The sequence below is a fragment of the Neolamprologus multifasciatus genome, chromosome 3 (genome assembly GCF_963576455.1).
Source record: "Neolamprologus multifasciatus chromosome 3, fNeoMul1.2, whole genome shotgun sequence".
Lineage (NCBI taxonomy): Eukaryota > Metazoa > Chordata > Actinopteri > Cichliformes > Cichlidae > Neolamprologus > Neolamprologus multifasciatus.
In genome coordinates this window covers 31591867-31607741 of record NC_140441.1, presented here as the reverse complement: position 1 = coordinate 31607741, position 15875 = coordinate 31591867, and the positions used below count along the sequence as shown (strand labels likewise).

General features: G+C 40.6%; 1 protein-coding gene across 1 annotated transcript; it reads left to right on the top strand.

The window, feature by feature from the left end:
* Window positions 1-8567: 8567 nt before the first annotated feature.
* On the top strand, window positions 8568-15875 carry LOC146522581 (N-acylneuraminate cytidylyltransferase-like). The gene is made up of 8 exons (XM_085152846.1): window positions 8568-9198; window positions 9883-10025; window positions 10167-10322; window positions 11813-11946; window positions 12051-12145; window positions 12223-12358; window positions 12456-12621; window positions 12700-15875. The coding sequence occupies exons 1-8, from the start codon at window positions 8957-8959 to the stop codon at window positions 12879-12881; spliced, it is 1254 nt and encodes a 417-aa protein (XP_085008972.1). The 5' UTR covers window positions 8568-8956; the 3' UTR covers window positions 12882-15875.

Genomic DNA, 15875 nt, shown 5'->3' with positions numbered 1-15875 from the left:
ATGTAGACTGCTTAGGAAAACTCCCATGCACAAGTATCCTTGCGAGTGTAAAAAGCTGGTCCAGAGCTCCACGACCAGGACCAAAACTGCATTGTTCCTGAGGTTCGACTAACGGACGAACTCTCCTTTCCACCACTCTGGCATAGGCTTTCCCAGGGAGGCTGAGGAGTGTGATCCCCCTATAGTTGGAGCATACCCTCCAGTTCCACCACGCCCCTGATCTCCACGTAGCATTGTAGAGGCATGTCAACCAAGACAGCCATAAACATCCAGCACCTTCAGGAACTCAGGGCGAACCTCATCCACCCCAGGGGCCCTGCCACCAATGAGTTGTTTAATTGCGTCAGTGACTTCTGGTTGGGTGTTGAAAGGAATACTTTGAGCACCTTCCTAATCCCACTTGCATGTCTTCCGTGGAGTATGCAGAGTCTGGGGATGAGGGGGACAACACTTCTTAATACCTTTGCTTAAATTTCATGGGAAACACTTCTGGATGTAAACGTCACTAATTATGACTCTGAAAGGGTTTTTAAATCGACTGGTTCTTATATAGCACTTTTCTACTCTGTCTGAGCACTCAAACTGCTTTCACCCATTCATACAAACACTTCTTCTAAGCTCTTAAGTGCTCTATCTAACATTCATACACGTTCAGACTAGAGAGCAACATGGGGTTAGTATCTTGCCCAAGGACATTTGGCATGCAGACTGGAGCAGCCTGGGACCAAATCACCTGCATCTAAAATATGCGCACTGAAAAACAAACAGGCTTAAATGCGCATGGAGTTTATTTCAAGATATTATAAGTGCCAAACTCTCATCGCTAGAATTTCTTAGTGTAGATGCTTTTGTCTTGTTTTATTAGAAGTTTATACAAGTTGCAAATCAGGTTTGTTCAGTTGCATCTAAGGTCACGCCTTTAAAGACAGAACTAACTGCCAAACTGTCCGTGTGCCTTGAGTGTTGCCCTGCCACTGCTTTGCCCTTTTTGCCGTGTGTCATTTCCATGCCCTTTCTCATTTCATAGACTGCATATCCTCGATTCCCCTCTTTACATCTTAGTCCCAAAGAAGATAAGGATGCACAAATAATTAACTGACAGGAATAAATCCTGCTTTTTTTGTGTGTCTCCACTTGCCTGCACCGACTCATCTCTAAAGTATTCATCTATTTGTCACAAACACACCTGACTGAAAAATGTCACCAATTCCACCTGTACAACCAGATAATCAGGATTTCCACACCTCCTAAATCAGGTCAATGACATTTATTTGTTATTATCTGTTAGTATATCTCTTAAAATGAATGGATGAATGAAAAAATGAAGGCTACAAAATGTTTAAACGGCTTTAAATGTGTCAGCAATGCAGAGATAACAACCTGCTCCTGAATACATCCAAGACAAAAGAACTGATCACTGACTTTAGGAAGAAAAAAACAAGACAATAAGCCTTTAAATATCATCGGGGGACTGTGGAGATGGTCACAGACTTCTGGTTTCAGGGACTTTACATCAAAGAGGATCTAACCTGGAGTGTAAACATCCTGAGGACTATACTTCCTGGGGGTCCTCAGGAAGAACAAGTCTCTCTGAGATTGTTTTGTCCTCCATAAAGAGCTTATTATTTACATGACTTGAATCTTCTTTAATGGGGCATCAATGTACGAGCATTAAACACAGCAGCATCTATTTGAATCTGCTCTGTGCACAACTGGGTTGGGAATAGCTGTTGTAATTTTTTTTTCTGTTTTTATATCTTATGTAGCTTGTAGTTTTTTTTATTTTTTATGACCGCTGTGAGTGATCTTTGCACTGTTGAGATCTTTGCACTATATTAAGTTGCACATGTTAAACATTACAGTGACAATAAAGACACATTCTAACTGACACTGGTAATAAGGAGGCCTCTGTGCCCGTCCAGTATGCTGACAATGAGGCTCCCAACGAAGGAATATGATGTTGGATATAGTGACCTGTCTCTAGTAACACTGTGCCAAAGATCATCTTTCTATCACACACAAGTCAAAGTGAACTAACAGAACTATGCAAACTGAGACACACCGATGATATTAGTTGTGAATGTACGAATGCAATACGTTTGTGTATTATCTGAAATCAATTTCAAATATATGTAACATCGTTTTTACAAGTGGGTATTTTAGCAAATGTACAATGATTGTGTCCATTGTTATTGTGTAGCAGTTTATTGTTTTCTTTCCTGGTCCTGGGTCCAGTAATTTAGAGTTAGTATCTTATGTTAAGTCTTGGTAATATTAGTATGTTGTTATTTTCCCTGATCATTAATTATATAAACCTTTTTCGGTCTGTTTACTCTCTAGTCTAATCTCTTTTTGTGATTCGAAGTCTGTCTCCCCAGTCGGGTCCCGTGCCTGTCTGGTGTTCGGTCTCCATTGTTGTCTGAGTTCCCTGTTTGTTCGTATGTCTTAGTCAAGTTTCTGTGTTAGTCACTTCCTTTCTTGTGCTGTTCCTTTTTACTATCCCTGTCTTGACAGTTAGCGTCTGTTCAGCTGTGCTCCAAGGTGTGTCCACTCTGCCCTACTCTCCTACTGTGTTTATATCTCTTTGTCATGTCCACCCTCATTGTCTGTTGGTCCGGTCTGCTCTGTTATTGTGTTTGCTTTTGTTTTCTTTGCCTTTTGCTAAGAAAATAAAAGCTGTCCTTTTAAGTTTTTGTCTGTTTGCAAGTCCTACACGCTGGGTCGATTCTCTGCTTGCCACAGCCCCCCCAGCACATTTTTAAACTTTGTGCTTAACTAGATCAGCCTGCTTTATCAGTACATCTCTGGGCCCACCTCTGCTGAGATGTTTCTTGACTATTAAGAGTGTTTTCCCCTTCAGCAAACATCAAACTCACAGAGTTTACTCTCCAAAGTTATGCAGGGAGTTAAAAACCTTCAGGCTCACTGATTTTCATTTGGATACCCAGAGTCCTGTTTCACAGACACCTAACCTTGTAAACTATACAGTTGTAAGGAGGTCCAATACTTTATTTAATCATTTTTTTTATATATATAAAACCTAAACGTCTAAATTTTATTTTAATGATTCTTACTGCATTTATTTTTACAAGAGGTGTCATATTCCTATAAAGAAGTCTTCAGTTCCCTTAAAAGCCCTTACTACTTTCCTTTAAGGATGTGCGTAAATGGCATAAACTTGGAGCCATCTGGCAAGGATTTAACCTTTTGATCTAACCAATAATTCCTTCTCGTCTCCTCATAAGTTAAACCGTCATCAATTCATTGAGAGCTTTAAATGGACAAACTCATCCCTGTGGCATGCAGACAACTGAGCACAGGATAAACTCACAGGGAGGAGCCGGAGGAACAAAATTGCACACACACAGGACTGACTGGAAAGTGCAAAGAAGTGTAAGTGAAACTACTCTGGCTGGGTGGAACCGATAAGGATGAAGGAAGGAGAACAAAGGTGAGGAAGAGAAACAAAGCAAGTTACCAGCAAACATTTTTAAAAATAAACTGGAGACTCCAGAGACACCAGAAACGATGATTGAATACAGAAACTAAATTCTTAACAAATGCTGACGTAATGGCAAATCCTTTGTTTTTAATTTAATTTTAATCCCAAAATGCACAGAAATTGAAAACACTTAGCCTATTGTCGGCTATCCAAAGCCTTATAGTGGCAAATATTCTTTAAAGCACTCATTAAGTAAAAGGCACTTGAAGTCCTTTTTGGTAAAAACTACAGTTCCCATGTATTTTGGTAAAGAGAGCTATTTGTCTTTCTATCCAGCTTCCCTGATGTGATTTTTCAATATGACAGATCATCAACATTCTGTTGCTTCTGCATGAAGAACCAATACTGAAACAGCAAAAGTGACAATTGTGCTGTTTATCATTCATTTTTTGTGCAAGTTGCCTGACGACTGCAGGTGCATCCGCAAATGTCATTTACCAGCCACTTTATTAGGCACACCCTTGCCAGGTTGGAGCTTCTTTGTGGCACTTGACATGACAGCAGCTGACAGTTATTGCAGATTTATCGGCTGCACATCCACAATGACACTCTCTTGATCAATCACATCCCGAAGGTGCTCTAGTGGACTGAGATCTGGTGACTGTGGAACAAATGTGATGGACATGGTCAGCAACCAATTCTCATGTAGGCTTTGGTGTTTAAACGATGCCCAATTGGTACTAAGAGACCTGAAAGTGTGCCATGAAATATCTATCAACATCATTACACTATCATTACCAGCCTGAGCTATCGATAAAAGCTAGGATGGATCCATACTTTGATTTTGTTTATGCCAAAGTCTGTCCCTACCATTCAAATGTATAAGCAGAAATTGAGACTCGTCAGACCAGGTAAAGTTTTTCCAGTCTTCTATTGTCCAGCTTTGGTAAGGTTGTATCAATTGTAGCCCAAGTTTCCTGTTTTTAACTGACAGGAGTGGCACTTGGTGAGGTCTTCTGCTGCTGTTGACCAGACCAGACCAGAGATGCTCTTCTGCACCAAATGAGTGGTTATTCGAGAAACTGCTGCTTTCCTGTCAGCTCAAAGCAATCAGGCCCCTCTCCTCTGATCTCTGGTATCAACAAGACATTTTCTACCAGAGAACTGCCACTCAATTTTGGAAATTTTCTCTTTTCAAACCATCCTCTGTACCCTTTCGACTAACCATGTCAAGTTCAAAGTCCCCTTTCTTCCTCATTTTGATGCTGGGTTTGAATCTAAACAGGCTGCGTTGACCACTTATGCCATGTGACTAGCTCATTAGATATTTGGGTTAACAAGTAAATGAAAAGATGCACCTAACAATGTGAGGTGTGAGGTGTAAATTACTAATCTATAAGAAAGTCTCTCTGAGGTTGTGTGTGTTTGGAGATGTGGTTGAAAATCAAACCTGCTGGAGTCTCTACAGGGCTGCTTCCAGAAAGATTAGTAAAAACACTCCATGAGACGATGAAGTACACATTTTTTGAAAAATCCGATGTAATATCCTGATCAATGAAAGGAAATGGGGTTGTCTCTTTTAAAAATTAAAATAAATTCATATTTCTGTATACACTGGATTCAAACAGAGGCTTTTCGCTTTATTTCCCTCTGTCCAGCTGCTATGAGAGGAAAACCGGTAATTCTAGCTAGAATTTCTACACAGTTACATCTTAAGGTCAGTCAATCCACATTTCAGAAGTTTTTTTGCTGCTTTCTAAAACAGCCCAGCACATGATCTGTGGTCAGTTAATTTATTTTAAGCTTTTTTCTTTATTATGGATTTCAGACCAGCTGATCCAACATGGATCCAAACATTTTTTATGCTCCTCTTTCCTCTACTCTTACTTTTCCTTCTCATTTATTCTCCTGGATGTTTGTCTTTATCAGTGCCCTGTTCTTATGTCTCCCACACAGAGTGGTGCCTTTCTAAATTCTGTTTGCACTGCAGGTGTGTGCCTTTGACTAGGATGTTTGAGTCAATATTTAATTTTTGGCATGGATGAATGGTGTTGTCTGCAAGTCCTGTTCAGCAAGTGTCTGATGGCTTTGTGATAAAAGGGATAAATTAATGATCTACTACAGAGAAATGCATGTAGCCTAAAGGAGGGGTGTGAGGGAATATTACATAATGACTATAACAACAAGAGCACCCAGAGAGCACAACTGCCCTTGAAGGGCAAGAGCTAAACTAATACTTGGATGTTTTGTGATGTTTTCATTACAACATGTTGACATCAGCCTGTTTCAATTACAATATGATAATTTCAGGTAGTTATGGCATCACCTTGATGTTGTATTACTCTATAAAATTTCTTGAAATATTTTTTCAAGGTTAGCTTTGAACTTGGGCACTAACAAGGTCAAATGCCTAGCCAACCCAGGGCCTTGTGTCCTCCAAAGATGAAGATGAAAATAGTATAAAATAGAATGCTTTTATTCTATTCATCCCCACCACCACTGAAAGGAGGGAGTATGCAATCATGCTTCAGGTGAACACATTTCTCACATGTAAGGGTAGGCATCCATAGTAGTGGTGAGGATCAGTCAATCAGTAACTCGTTCCCTCCTGGCATACATCTTGATGTCAGAGAGGATGTAGCTAAAGACTGCTCCATTCCATAATCGGTATGTGTAGCCACTCTTTTCAGTTATCTCGGTGAGGGTGTTCAGACCTATGTAGCACAGCAGTGGGGGCAGAGCATTTCCTCAGTAAATCCCACACTTGATGGCGACTTTTGCAATTGGCATGATTTTTGTATGGATTTTGTTTTCTTCAAAAACCTGGATTAATTCCATATTCAATTTTGAAGCAATAAATTGCACCAGAAATGCCAGATGTAGCAAAATTGATACAAACTAAAGCTCCTATCTGCAAACTGACTGAGGGGATTTAATAAGGCCAGTGTGTCATCCCGAAACAAATTACAGTGTAAGGGAAATTCAGGTGAGAGGAATGTAACATCAGAAAGCAGCTTTAAGTCGATTTTTATATAAATAAATACATGTATATAAATATGCAATCGTTTCTGTCTTTACTGCGGGCCACCTGCAGTACCTTCGCGGACCACTAGAAGGCGCGTGCACACTGGGGATGACTGCTTTGACATGCTTCCTGGATTTTAAGGTCAGTCAGCGCCGGTATTAAGAGTTTGGACGCTGAAGGTAGAAAGAAACGCGAGATTAAAACGACTACAAATAGAAGCCATGGATTTTGGGCGTTTGGATCACGGGCTTTGCCGGTTGGCATTAGTGAGACAGGAATTGCCCCGCAGATAGGCGGCGGCATGGTGACAGGACGGTTCATGGCGGGAGAGGATCGGGAAGTGGGAGAAGCAGAAGAGAGGAAGGAAGTTTTTAGGAACACGGAGCAGCAAACGAAGTTAATAGAGGAAAATAGCTCAGGTGAAGGTAAGTGTAGGACAAAAAAGATGATCAGAGAAGAGTTTGCAATAATCTTTTAATACCAAAAATCATTTAAAACAACCCAGCAGTAGGATTACAGGTAGACGGAGAAATGCCAGTAGACACGGACAAGATCATCCAACACAAGATGTGCTTAAATCCTGCTGGGAAGAGGAAGGAGGGATAAAGAGCTCTGTGTGGACAGTGAGTATCGTTTTAAACTTGCATGCATGGGTCAGTTTTACAGTTACGTCCAAATATATACAGATGCACCAAAGCCAACAAACCCAGCTGGAATGGCATTTGTTGCACATGGGTTTCATGCCAAAGCAGGAAAAGGATCAGTGTGGCGGATCTAGAGAAAGTTTCTTAGGGTGACAAAATCAAAGCCATTTTTTTTTTACACATGTGCAGGTGTTATATTCTTTGTGTACTATATCATTGGTTAAAGTACAGCAAGTATACACATACACAGAAATAATCTTTTTTTTTCATGCTTAAATGTACAAAAAAATGACAAAAATCTGCACTGTCATGAACAAACCTCATTTTTTCATGATTTATTAGGTTAATAACTCACACCTTCATGGCTTTTCCAGAGTTTAGCAATCAAACACCTGTGTTGTAATCTAAATTGCCCATGATGTTGATTAATAAATAAATATAGAAATAAAAATGTTTCTATATTCTCTCTATATATAAATATAGAAATAATGCAGTTTCAGACTCTATGAGCTGAACCATTTTTAAAAATAAATGGGAGACCGTAAAATAATGCAATATATGCAGTTTTTGAATTCATATTCTGTGTTAATTGTAGCTAAGCTCAAAGTCTTAGTGCTAGCTTATATTAATAAGCAATATTGTCATGTGCAAAACTTGGGTGCCACACGCCACCCCAGTAGATCGGCCTCTGGCTGGGGCGTCAGTATACACAGGAGAAATGCTTTCAATACTTTTTACCTACTCAATAGAGAAGCCATAAAGAACAGTGATATGCCTAGAGTCAAGTTCATCATTAACCGGTTTACAGTGCTGTAATTCAGACAGCAGAGCAGACATCCTGATAGAAATTCACAAAACACTTGATTTGGCTTAAGGAGACCTTTTTTGGGTACCAGCACACTGTGGGGTTAAAGGGAATGAAAGCCACAAAAAGTCTTTCAGAGGTTGTGGTTGTTGGTGTCAGCGGGACAACAAAAAAGGGCATAATAAAGCAGAAAATGAAGGAAAGGTGGCAAAAGCAATGGTACGAAGAAAGAAAAGGAAGATTGTTTTACAAAATCCAAAGGAAAACAGCAGAGATGAGATGAGACCGTTAAATCACAACTTAGATTTGGGCAGCAGGTTATTTTTAACAGGAAAGAGCCATACAGGAAAATGGTACTATAATATGGCCTGGTAAATGGCCTGTATTTATACTTTACTAAATGACCACCTCTGCGTACCAAACTATTCAAATGTGAGGACATCTGTCTTACGCTTTACTAGTCCCTAAGGACCCCAAAGCGCTTTACACATCCAGTCATCCACCCATTCACACACTGGTGATGGCAAGCTACATTGTAGCCACAGCCACCCTGGGGTGCACTGACAGAGGCGAGGCTGCCGGACGCTGGCGCCACCGGGCCCTCTGACCACCACCAGTAGGCAACTGGTGAAGTGTCTCGCCCAAAGACACAACGACCGAGACCTTTACAGCGTAGCGTGACTGCATGTTTTATTGCAGTGTCAGAAGCATGATGATGAAAGAAGACAACTGATCAAAAAGCTTGACGATATTAAAGTAAAACTGGACTTGGTTGATTTATTTCGCAAGAACTCAGTGAGTGAAAGCTAGCAGGCCATATTTTCGTTTTTAAGGCAGACTCGTTTGTTTGGGAGGATTTTTTTTATTTATTTTTTGTCATTTCGGTCCACACTCCACGCCAGTTGGTGGCGGTAATGCACCATTTTGCTGTTTGCTAACCGCCAGTAAACCCTATAAAGAGGAATAAGAATTTGTTTCCAGCAGCTTCATTTCCTCCCTTTTGCCCCAAAAGTCTGTTTTTAACCACAAGAACCGCTTTAATGTCCGCTAAGCGAAGACACGATGACAACGATGCGGACGGAGCTGCTTCTTCCGACATGAAACAGAAGAAGAGACAAGTAGCTGCTTCTTCCAACAAGAACCAGAAGAGACATGTAGCTGCTCTCATTTTGGCACGGGGGGGAAGCAAAGGCATTCCGCTTAAAAACATCAAGCCCTTAGCCGGTGTCCCCCTCATGGGATGGGTGCTGAGGGCTGCTGTGGACTCCGAAGTTTTTGATAGGTACGTTGCAAATGTGTGACGGTGATTTCAAACTGAATTAGAGCTGCAAGGAGCTCATATCTCTGTGTCTGCTCCATGTCCCGTGTGGAACCACCAGTTCAAATTAGATCCACACGGGATGATCATTGTACCCTACTGCGCATTTCCCTGTTTCTTATAGGTGGCACTCTTTAAGTATTAATGGCTTATCAATCTACTCTGAGTCGGTGTTCCAGGCTAACTGATTTTTATGGGTTATTATTACTGGTTAGATTTGTTTACATATTCCACTCTCCGTGTTGCATCCACAGATTCGTCATATACACAATCAAGAGGGATATATAAAAGAAGAGAAAGGGAGAAGTTGGAGAACAAAGTGCTTTGAAGTAGCACAAATGGCTATGTGTGTGTATAGAGTCCATGTGTGAGTGGTCTGAGTGATGGGGGTTACTCAGCCGACTTATTTATTTGTTGGTGGATATGTTTGCCCACTGTTATCAATTTGTCCATCTGTCAGTATGGGCCTTTATAATGTCTGATAAATAAAAATGAAACGTGAAGAAGAGAAGCACCCTTCAACCATGCTATGAGTGTTTATATTGTGTAGTTTTTTTCACCAGAGGGCTCTCTACAACTTTCTTGTTGTTGCAACATGCCTATTTGAAATGCAATAAAAACAACAACAATGCGTCTTTTCTTTCACAGTGTGTGGGTATCAACAGACCATGCCGAGATTAAGAAAGTTGCTGAGGCATGGGGTGCTCAGGTGCACCAGAGGAGTCCTGAAGTCTCCAGAGACTCAACTTCATCATTAGAAACTATCCAAGAGTTCCTCGAATACCATAATGGTAGGTACACCTGCAACCCACAGCTGCCCCTCCCCATCACGCAAAACTGCTGAAGTGTCAAAGAATCAGTTTTTGCGCTGTTGTTTCACAAGCATCATTCTTCTGCCACGCAGTTAAATTCTTTGGCTTTTGTTTTCACAGAGGTGGATATAGTTTGCAACATCCAGGCTACATCCCCGTGCCTCCATCCGTTTGATGTGAGGGAGGCCTTAAAAAAGATCACAGAGGACGGCTATGACTCCGTCTTTTCAGTGGTCAGGAGACACCAGTTTCGGTGGAAGGAGGTAGATGAATTATGTAAGTTAACACATGTTTGACTGTTATGTGCATGCTGAGTTCACAGACAGTGGTTCATAGCACGCACTGTTCTCGAGCTAGTCTACAGGCCATGTTACGTTTGGAGGTCTGAAGTGATTGGCAACCTCTGCACACTGTGTGCCTCACCATTAGCTGAGCCTGCTCTGTGATTTTATGTGGCCTACCACTTTGTAGGCGAGTTGCTGTCTTTCACAGTTGCTTCCACTTGGATATAAAACTACAAACTGCTGACTGAAATATTTAATAGCAAGGAAATTTCACAACTGGACTTGCTGCACAGGTAGCATCCTGTAGGTGTAGTAATAGGTGCTTGATTTTATACACCTGAATTCAATTATTTGGATAAGTGAGTGAATAATATTGACATTGTATTGTATCTGTAAATGACATTACAACAGCCTATTTGAAGTAATTTTAGACAGTCTTGGTTTGTTGATGTTTTATTTGTTGTTTTGCTAAATAGATCTATGTGCATATCTTTACAAGTTGCAGTCTGTCAGTTCTGCAAAAATCTTTTTGTCAGTGTGGACCTACTTTGAATGTGTCAGTGGACCTCCACCTTAGTAACTTATTAACTGGGATGAAACAAATCCTACCGATGCAACTCAAATATTCTCCTTTCTGAACAAACAACTGATCACTCACAGCCTTTGAATTTTAGATATTAGAGTGACATCAATTAATTAATTAGATATCAGTTGGTATGGTGGTATTGTGTGTAGGTTGTCTGTCACAGCAGGCCCAACTTTACATGTTAAAGTGGTTTACTGGCCTGGCCTCAAATATGAGGAACAACCATCTGGCTGTTTTTGTTCTGTTCCTCTAGTTAAAGCTCTTTGCATTAAACAAAGAATTTTGCTCCCTAAATTCCCACAGTCATCCTCACTGTCTAGTCAAAGACCTATAGCAATGCAGGACTATAACTCTTGCATTAGTTGATGTCTGGAAGATCAAGAAATCTTTTTAGAGTTGCTTGTTGTTCTTCACTAGAAATCTGAACTCCTGGTGTAACTGCAAAAGGCTTTCAGGAAGACTGGCGGACTGAGTGGCAACGTGCTGTTCTCATTTTCGTGGAAAATTTATGTACACAAGTACGGATCGGGAATGCTTTGGGCTCATGTTGTAGCTAGTACCACTTCACCAATAGAGGAAAGAATGGATTACCTGAAGGTGAAACTAAAAATGAAAAGATCGGCAAGATGAAGATCCTAGTCCTCAGTGATGAAGGTTTTGCCTTTGCTTTTAAAATTCTGGATACATGAAATACAGAAAATGAGCACTCACTATCAAATTGATAACAACCAATAACTCTGTTATTAGGTTCATTTTATGTTTTTCCTCTTTCCAAATTTAATTACACGTCTGCTGCAATGATAGCCTGAGTTTCCACTAAGTTTGATTTTTGAAACTCTATTCAGTCATATGCTTTTAATCCTTCAATTTATGTAATTGAGCCTCTTTCCTCCTAGCTGATGAAAAAACTGAGGCTATAAATCTGGACCCAGCCAACCGGCCGCGGCGTCAGGACTGGCCCGGAGAGCTGTGTGAGAATGGCTCGTTTTACTTCACCACAAAAGATCTCATTAAGACGGGACAGCTGCAGGTAACGGGGCAAAACTGTGCCTCAAGTACCAGTGCATGAAACTACACCATCTTTCATTCAGGTAACTGCATATTTTTGTCACCCTTGCATTTTCACCTCTCTAGGGCGGTAAGTCAATCTACTATGAGATGCTGCCGGAGTTCAGTGTGGACATAGATGGAGACATCGACTGGCCTGTTGCAGAACAGAGAGTTCTCAGGTGAGAAGCGCCTCTCAGTCTGCTTTTAATCAACTATCGACTCCTTTTTCTCATTTAATCTGTGCTTCCTCAATCAGGTACGGGTACCCCGGTAAGGTAGTCCGCCTCCTGTTCTGCAATGTTTCTGCATGTTTAGCAGAAGGAATCAACGCTCTGTCTAGTAATACCAGAAACACATCTGCTATTCACATGCTGCAGGAAAAACAAGTGGAGGTTGGCTTTTTTTCATCAGCTGTCTGAACAGAATTGAGTAAACTGACCCATCATGTATAACATTGCCCACAAACTGCCCTCTGTCTTGTTTCACAAGGTCATACTGTTGACCTCCAGTGATGATGCTGTGGCCCAGTCTTTGGCTGCCAAACTTCAAAAAAGGACAGGGTGCCAGGTCATGGAGGTGGGAAAGAAGCCACTGAACGATTTGCAAGAGGTCATGAAAGACAAGAGTCTGGACTGGAAACATGTGGCATTCATGGGTAAAACAACTGCACTCTTATTTCTCGATTGTTATCATTTCAGTTTAGCCTCACTATGTTTTTCTGTTCTCCTCTCAGGTTTTGATCAAGCAGATGAGAAATTGCTGAAGCTGGCAGGCTTGAGTGCAGTACCCGGGGATGCTCCAGAGTTGGCCTCAAAGGCTGCAAAGTACATCTGCCCCCTTTCTAGGGGATCAGGAGCTGTGTGGGATTTTGCTGAGCACATTCTCCTGCAGAAACCAATGGCAAAACCTCAGTAGGACCACAGCATTTGTAAGAACTTCTAATGGCAGATTAATTTTGATAATGGAAGAAATCAAAATAATTAAAATTAGTCATGTATATGTTAGAAATGTCAAGAGACGGGTTTGTAGTAATGGTAAAAAAGCAGATCCTCATTCAATTCTAAGGTTTTGTTTTTTTTTATATCAGGACATAATAAAATAATCATCTGGTCCTCACCAGTTGTTAAAAATGGGGAAAGGCAACCTTAGATGTGCAAAAACACACGGCTACTACAATTTGTCCCAGTTTAACAGAAGCTAAGCCAAAATGCAGGAGGTTAGCAGCACCTGCTAGTCAAATTCATTTGATTAATTTATCATCAGCATGTGTGTGGACCTCTATAAAAGCAGAGGTTTGACCATTTTTAAGGTCCAGAGCTCTCACCTGTGAGTTAACACAATGCCACACGCTTCCCAGAAGTGGACGTCTCATGATCCCAAGGTTGGACTGTGCGATGTTCAAAGAGTGCAAAAAACAAACAAACAGAAAAAGACGAGTATGGCTTGTTTGGAAGGGTTGCTAGCAGAAAGTCTCTTCTGCTTCTAAAAACAATGTGACAGCATGGCTTAGGTTGATTAAAGTGTATCTGAACAAGACTTCTGACCTGGCCAAGGTGGAGATGTTTAGCTATAATGCACAGCACCATGTTTGGAGAAAACCAAGCACAGCATCAGCAGAAACACCAATCAGCTGTCAGACACGGTGGTGTGGTCTCTGAGTCGACCATGACCACCTTTGTGTACCAAACTACTCAAATGTGAGGCCATCTGTCTGTCTTTACTGAAACTGGGTCTTGTGTTGCAGAGAGTTAAAGTCCAGATCTGAACCCTTTAACTGTAAAGAACAGTGAGCTAAAATTCCTCTACAGTGATTTGAGGCTGCTAAAGTGCATACTTAGTCCTGCTGAAGGTGGTTCTACAAGCTACTGATTCATAGACTGCATTTGGGGGTTTTTTTTACACATTGTTTTTGCATTTTGGTTTAGTTTTATTAAACAAACAATGTCATGTTGTAATATGTCGTGTTTTTGTTCATCTGATGTTGCATTTACCTAATTGTAAGATCTGGTAAAGGCCAGAAAAGTTTATTACATCCTGATATGTAACACCTCAGAGCTGTCTTTTTTTTTTTTTTTTTTTTTTTTTTAATTTATTACCATCTCTAAGCAAGAAACTTTTCCTGTGTCGAGCAAGAGGAATGTCAGCAGTGTTTTGAATTTTACAAATTAAATCAAATGTTAAGAAAGGCTGTGTTTGCATATGATTAGATAAAGTGAAGTATAAACAGGAAGGATCCCTCATTTTACTGCAAGGACACCAGAGGCCTAGACTATGGAGCAGAATCTGGGTTTTATTCTGAGTTTCTGTACTACGAAACACATAAACACATCTTATCAGAGACCATCACCATGGTAACACATGATGTAGAAAAGAAGATGAGGTGCTAAAATGGAAGTAAAATTAGTCAAATGTCACATAGTAAGGTACTGAACACTAAGTCTTGAAAGGTTTCTGTGACTGTGTGCTGACGTCTAGTTCCAAGATGGACAAAAACATATCTGTAGTCCCTCAATAACCTCAGGAGCTATGTAAGCTACACTATATTATGCTGGACAACATTTTCTATCAAACATAATTAAATCTAAGGAGCTTGGAAAGAAAAGCTTCTGTACTTAAGTTTCTTGAAGACGTTTCACCTCTCATCCAAGAACTTTCTAGAGTTCTGATGAACTACGATGACCTGGATGTGCCAGGTCCATCCAGCATTAACTACAGTGTCTTACTACCTCTCCTTATTACTGCAGCACCTTGTTTCATGCACTTTTAAAGTGACTGTCGCTGTGTGAGCATAATCTTATTGTCCACGCACTTGCAACAATAAGGAGCTGTAGCGAAGCATTGAACTTGCTCTGTAGTGCACACCTCAGGGCTGATTCTAAACAGCATCAACATTTCAAATAGAGTAACTAAAATTGTCTGTAAGCACATTTCAGTGGGTACAGTTGCTGCTTTCTTTGTCATATATGGCAGATAGGTCCTCTGAATCCTTGACAGAAGACATGCAAGAAGCGAACAATAACAAGGTCAGTGTGGGAAGAGAAAAACATTTCACAGTTATCGTGCTGCTCATATCCCCTTATAGCACTGGTTCTCAAATGTGGTTTGCAGGGCTCAGAGTTATTCAGTCCATTTTCTCCCAATTATCCAAGTCATCAGAGAGACAGACGTTCATACCAACAGCCAGTTTAGAATCACCAGCTTACATAAAGCCATGGATGTATTCAGGAGTACTCAGAGAGAACACACAGATATGTGAATATGCAGACTCCCCAAGGAAAGATCCTAGAGTGAATTTGAACACTGGATCTTTTGGTTGTGAGGCTGTAGTGCTAACTGCTGTGGTCCCCTTTGCAATCAATTGTAGACCCTGTGCATCTCCGTGATTGGCAGGACAGGCTCAGGCAGCTTTTGTTGCAGACCTGAGTTCCTCTAGAACATTTCTGTGTTTAAGATTGAATTTGATAAAGTAAGGCTGGAGTTCTCAAAGTTCTTTAATATGCTGCTTTACTTTCCTGCTGAGAAGATTGGAGCTACTTAATAACTGCTAGCTACATCTACTAGCCCGTTACACTTTAGCCTAACCCAAAGACCAGAAATGACGTGGTGTGTGCTGGAAAGACCTTCATATATAACCAAAGGTTTTTTTTGTTTTTTATATTTTTGTTTTTACTTGGTAAAGTTTAGACTTCACGCTGGATTTTGCTGCTTCCACCCACATTGAGGCTTTATGCTTGGTTAAACTGCTCCTGATTTTGTTAAAAATGTCTTTTTTCTGTTTGCAGTTTCATTTCTCGGAGGCGTCTGCTTTGTTGGAAAATCTCATGAATCATTTCTGATTTTAATTTTATTGAACTGATCATTTTGTGATTCATCAAATAAATAAACTTGCTGATGTTGACGGGGTACAAA